Source organism: Oreochromis niloticus, linkage group LG7, assembly GCF_001858045.2.
Source record: "Oreochromis niloticus isolate F11D_XX linkage group LG7, O_niloticus_UMD_NMBU, whole genome shotgun sequence".
In the NCBI taxonomy this organism is placed as follows: Eukaryota; Metazoa; Chordata; class Actinopteri; order Cichliformes; family Cichlidae; genus Oreochromis; species Oreochromis niloticus.
The window spans coordinates 63,866,212-63,871,740 of record NC_031972.2 but is presented as its reverse complement, the minus strand read 5'-3'; the positions used below and the strand labels follow the sequence as shown (position 1 = coordinate 63,871,740).

General features: G+C 47.7%; 1 protein-coding gene across 1 annotated transcript in view; it reads left to right on the top strand.

Moving 5' to 3' along the window:
• si:ch211-212o1.2 (transmembrane protein 189) overlaps nt 1-4,766 on the top strand; it is a 49,446-nt gene extending 44,680 nt beyond the window's left edge. The window contains exons 5-6 of the mRNA XM_003458069.5: nt 1,324-1,536; nt 4,529-4,766. Of these exons, the coding sequence (XP_003458117.1) occupies nt 1,324-1,536; nt 4,529-4,650 (335 nt within the window). The 3' untranslated portion in view covers nt 4,651-4,766. The remainder of the gene's footprint in view (nt 1-1,323; nt 1,537-4,528) is intronic.
• Nucleotides 4,767-5,529: the final 763 nt, after the last annotated feature.

Sequence of the window (5,529 nt, the reverse complement as noted above, 5' to 3'; positions counted from 1 at the left end):
TTAGATGTGTCCTTGATCCATCACAGCTGATTTAAATAGCTAAATTAGCTCCTCAACATGTTTTGAAGTTCTCCAGAGGCCTGCTAATGAACTAATCATTTGATTCAGGTGTGGTGACCCGGGGTGAGATCTAAAACCTGCAGGACACCGGCCCTCGAGGACTAACGTTCCCTACCCCTGGTCTATGCTCACAGAGCTGTGCGCCTGACCAGATTAAGTGTATCCAACCGTGCTGACATCCCAGAGGGCCAAGAAAGAAAAAAAAAGACATTGCTAACCCATTTCTGTGATTTATGTAGTGTTGTCACTCTGAGTCAGCATCAGATACTTTTAATATTGTCCTTTACTTCCAAAAGCTGCACTGAAAGCTGTTTTTTTTTCCTTTGTAGCACCACAAAGAATAACTGAAACTCTTCAACATCGTGTTGTAGATGCACGGCTCATTAAACGTTAAAATGTGAAATCAAAATGCACATTCTTACAGTTCTCACTGAGAGGAGAGATTCAGAGGTTTCCAGTAGTTTTACTGGTCTGCTCCTGACATCAGACTGGGCTGCACGTGGAGTTTTACACTCTCGGTGTAGGGTGTGATATTCAGAATAAAGATGGTCGACTGTCATATAACATCTCAGCTAATGTCTGCTGTTTGATGGTGACTCTGGTCCTGTTAGAGTTCAGGCTGAGAATAAATAAATGGGACTCTCATTCCCTGTAAAGCAGCAGATGTTTGCAGGTTACCTCTCACTTGGTGCAAATTAACATCACACCAGATATTTCTCAATAAAAGTACTCCATATTTTTGTCCTCACTCGTCCCATTGGTTGACAGCTTTCAGTGACCTTTTATTGTGTTTCACTGTGACTTTGTGTTAGCTTCGTTCCCCAGCCTTTGTCTGAGTATGCAAAGCCAGCAGTGCTCGGTTCGCTCCCTCCACACCTGTGCAGGTGTGACGTGTATCCTGAGCCTGAGAGGTTCATTCATAGTTACGTTTAAACACCAGCATGAACTTAGGTGCTCAGTAAAGAACAGGAAACATGGCCTCGTATCCTTCTTTGAGTGTAGACTGTTTACTTCCTTACCCCGACCTAATGCCTGCATCAGTTGATGTCAGATGAGCGATCGTCTGATTGGAAACATCATGCTAACCATTGCTAACATCTTCTTTAGATAAAGTATGTTTCTTCCTCTCCTTTCAGGCTCTTCATCTCTCCGAGGTTCAGCACCTCTGTGGGAGCCCTGCTCCTTCATTACACTGAACACTTTGATCAATTATTCCATTAACTTTCCCTCGTCTTGTTCCTTTGTGTTTGTGTCACCTTTCAGAGGCCTTGCTGGAATCCTACCCCTGGGATTGCTACGTCTTCGCCCTGGCGGTTTTCGTCACACTAACCAATCAGATTCACAAGTGGAGCCACTCCTACTTTGGCCTCCCGCGATGGGTCACGCTGCTCCAGGACTGGCATCTGGTGTTGCCACGGAAACACCACCGCATCCACCACGTGTCGCCGCACGAGACGTATTACTGCATTACCACCGGTATGATGCTGAGCTCAGAGGCGCAGACGTGACTACAGCTGTCTTATGACAGGATGGTCACTCGTGTGTCCACTCAGTGTGACGATTCCAGACCCTTAATGAAGTTATCTTAGTGTAGTGCAGTGGAATCAGCTCGTTTCTCTATCAGGCTGTCAGATATAAGATGTGAGGTTTGTCTTATAAATGAGAGATTATGGAGCAAGGATCAGTGTAAAAACATCCTCCACTGTTGTTAGGACGTCCAGCCCCAGATTTCCTGTTATTCACAAACCTGCCGTCCTTCCAGCAGCGTGGGATACATGCTGAATGGATAGTAACACACTTTGAAAGAGCTGTCATCAGCTCTAAACCTGGACTGTACAGTCTGCTTATGTTTGCATGTAAGTGACATCGTCCGTGTGTGTGAGCGAGCTCGGCCTCCTTGTGCACCGAAGAACCGATCATGTGACACCAGACAACCAAACCCCTGAATAATGTTCCTCTCTTTATTTTTACATCTATCAGCAAACCCAAACCTTCCTCGTCACCCTCGACTGTTTGTCAGTGCGACTGGTGTGGGCGGCCATCTTAGATCGCCATCATTGAAGCTGCAGAATAATTTCCCGTGCAGCTCTCTGCAGATTCGGATGAAATGGCGGATGCGTCTGTGTGATTCTTATAAATAACTAAAAGAAAGTGTTTGCATGCGCGTGGCTCTGCAGAGACACGAGGCCTCGCTCACTGATTCAGTATTCTGCCTGCATCTGGGTGAGAGGGGGAGAGAGGGGAGGATACTCGAGGGGGGATTCAGCTTGTACATCACCCTGCGCCCCAGTGGATGACAGATGTGAGTGTGGGTGAGCTGAGGGGGATGGCAGACTTGTGTGTCTGTACACACACACTGTATACATCTGCATACTCGAGCATCTGTGTACTAGTCTCTTTGACCTTCTCTTTGGTTTCTAACCTGTGTGTGTGTGTGTGTGTGTGTGTGTGTGTGTGTGGTGGGCTGGTGGGGTGGAGGGGCCCACGGGGGACGGCGATGGCCCCCCGCTCCCCGAGCCCGGCTGCCTGGGCCTGGCTTGGATTCCGCTGGGGCTCGCCTAGCTGCCTTTGTGCTCGCCACCGGCTGACAATCCCCATGTATATTTAATGCTAACCTGCTGTCTGTTCTAACAAATAGGACTTCACAGGCGGGGGGGCTGAGGACAGGGGAGGAACAGGGGGAGAGGGTGGGTAGGAGGCAGGGATTTGGAGGAATAAAAAAGGAGCAGTGTGTGGTGAACGAAGACATCGAGCGAGAGACGGCGGAGAGTGAAATCAAACACAACCTCTGGCTGCTTTAACGTCTTCCAGCCGAGAGAAGGTCACCGCAGGGACGCACGTGCACGCATCCCTGCAGCTATTGCACGAACCCTATGCAAACACATCACACAAGTGCAGCATAAGTACCGTACCACACAACGCCCGTGTGGGTCTTTGTGCTGTCTTCATGTCTCTGTGCGATCGACTTATTAGAGTTTAGATACGAGTTTGTGTCTTTGGCTGAAATGATGAAGTGGATTTGATCTCAGATGTCACGGGACTGTGTGCACTCTGCATAGGCATGTACATTGTTTCACAGCAGTCACGTGTATTCACAGACTGTACAGTCATGCATGCATTCATACTACGTGTACTTTGACCTGCATCCATCTGTTGCATAATAGTCTAGAAAACATTCACAGTTGTTCAAATTCTGTAAACGGCACGAGAGTGACGACACTGTAGGTATGAGTGAGCACGTGTTTCCACGTGTTAATAGGACTAAACATGTTCAAACCTTCACCCCTGTAAATGTAGTCAGTGCATAATCAGATCAGAGGGGGGCAGGAAATTACACGTGGAGGTAAAAGAAGGAAACAAAGAACCTAAAAAGACAATTTTTGTCATTTGAACTTGGCTACTGCCACTACTCAGTAGTTCTTCAGACTTGACACCCACTCACCGGACACATAATTAGGTAAATGGTAAATGGACCGCTTGCTGTATACAGCCGGCATCAGTCCTCTTTTGCCCTCTAAACTGCCCTAATACTTCGTGTGGTCGTATCTGCTGCTGTAGACCATCTACCTCAGGGTTCACATGGTGTGCGTTCAGCGATGCTCTTCTGCATATTTTGGTTGCAATCGGTGATTATTTGAGTTACTGTGGCCGTCCTGCCTCAGCTTGAAGCAGCCTGGCCACTCTCCACTGACCTCTGACCTCCAAAAGTCATTTATTTCTTGAAAACTGCTGCTGACTGGATGCTTTCACTGTTTCAGGCCATTCTCTGTAAACCCTAGAGATGGCTCTGTGGGAAAATCCCAGCAGATCAGCAGTTTGTGAAACAGAGTAGCACATCTGCTCAGAGTCACTTGGATCACTCTTTCTTATGCACAGTTTGAACTGGAGCGTTTTGTCTCCGTCTAAAAGATGCTGCCGTGTGATTGGGTGATTAGATATCTGTGTTAACAAACAGAAGAACAGGTGTACCTAACAAGGTGGTCGCTGAGTGCAGCTGTCAGTAACAGGAACTGGATTGGGTATTTGGGCTATTTTAAAGAAGAACGACGATGGAGATCGACTCAGTTTTTGGACTGCAGGGTTCAGGACCTTTGCACGAGATCGTTTTTCAGTCTGAGGCGTGGCTCCTGGAGATGTCCTGATTGGAGAACTTCTGGGTTGATCCTGATACTAGCAGTTAAAACCATTTAATGATCCACAGGGATGCAGACAGCAAAGACAGCCCACACAGTGTGGAAATAATTAGCCAGAACAAAATGAATGTGACAACACTTACACATCGGCTGCTGCAGTTCACACCTGCCATCTTATTTGCACGTAGTGGTCAACCCGGCCAAGAAGTGAACAGGCCCCGGACAAATACATATCTGTGATACTAACATCCCTTCTCTGTCTTGCCGCTGTTTGCTTTTATCATTTTACGTCTTGCACTGTAATTGTTTCCTCCCCTCGTTTCCATCCTTCCCAGGTTGGTGCAACTATCCGCTGGACCAGCTGGGCTTTTGGAGATCCATGGAGAGATTAATCGAACAGCTGACTGGGCAGAAACCTCGATCGGACGACCTGGCATGGGCAAAGAAAACTGACTGAAGAACAAATACACAAAGGGTTGAATGGAGGGATGGGCATGCAAATGAAAATGTACACAAATAGGAATGAATGGGGAAAACAGACAAATGCATATAAATGTAACTCCTGTCTCTGTGCTTATCGCTTCTTTACTGAAGAGCAAACACTGAAAGAATCTGCAAACAAACACAACCACGGGATTCGTATACACGTTGGAGTCTGTATTTTAACAAGCTTTGAACATAGACAGTGAGGTCATCAGTAGACTAGCACGCGCCGCTGTAACAGCCAATCATCTTGTGCGTTTGTAAGCCTGTGTGAGCAACGCGGCGTGCTGGTGTGTAGGAGGTTTCTGGAGGTTGGGCTCTCCAGGAGTGACACCACGCTGCCTGTCGCAGGCACCGCGCACACACACGCACACACACACACACACACAGACTCACACACAGACAGACACAGACTCACACACAGACACACACAGACTCACACACACACACACACACAGACAGACACAGACTCACACACACAGACAGACACACAGACAGACACAGACTCACACACACAGACAGACACACAGACTCACACAGACAGACTCACACACACACACACACAGACAGACACAGACTCACACACACAGACAGACACACAGACACAGACTCACACACACAGACAGACACAGACTCACACACACAGACTCACACACACAGACAGACACACACACACACACACACACAGACAGACACAGACTCACACACACACACACACACACAGACAGACACAGACTCACACACACAGACAGACACACAGACAGACACAGACTCACACACACAGACAGACACACAGACTCACACACACACACAGACAGACACAGACTCACACACACAGACAGACACACAGACA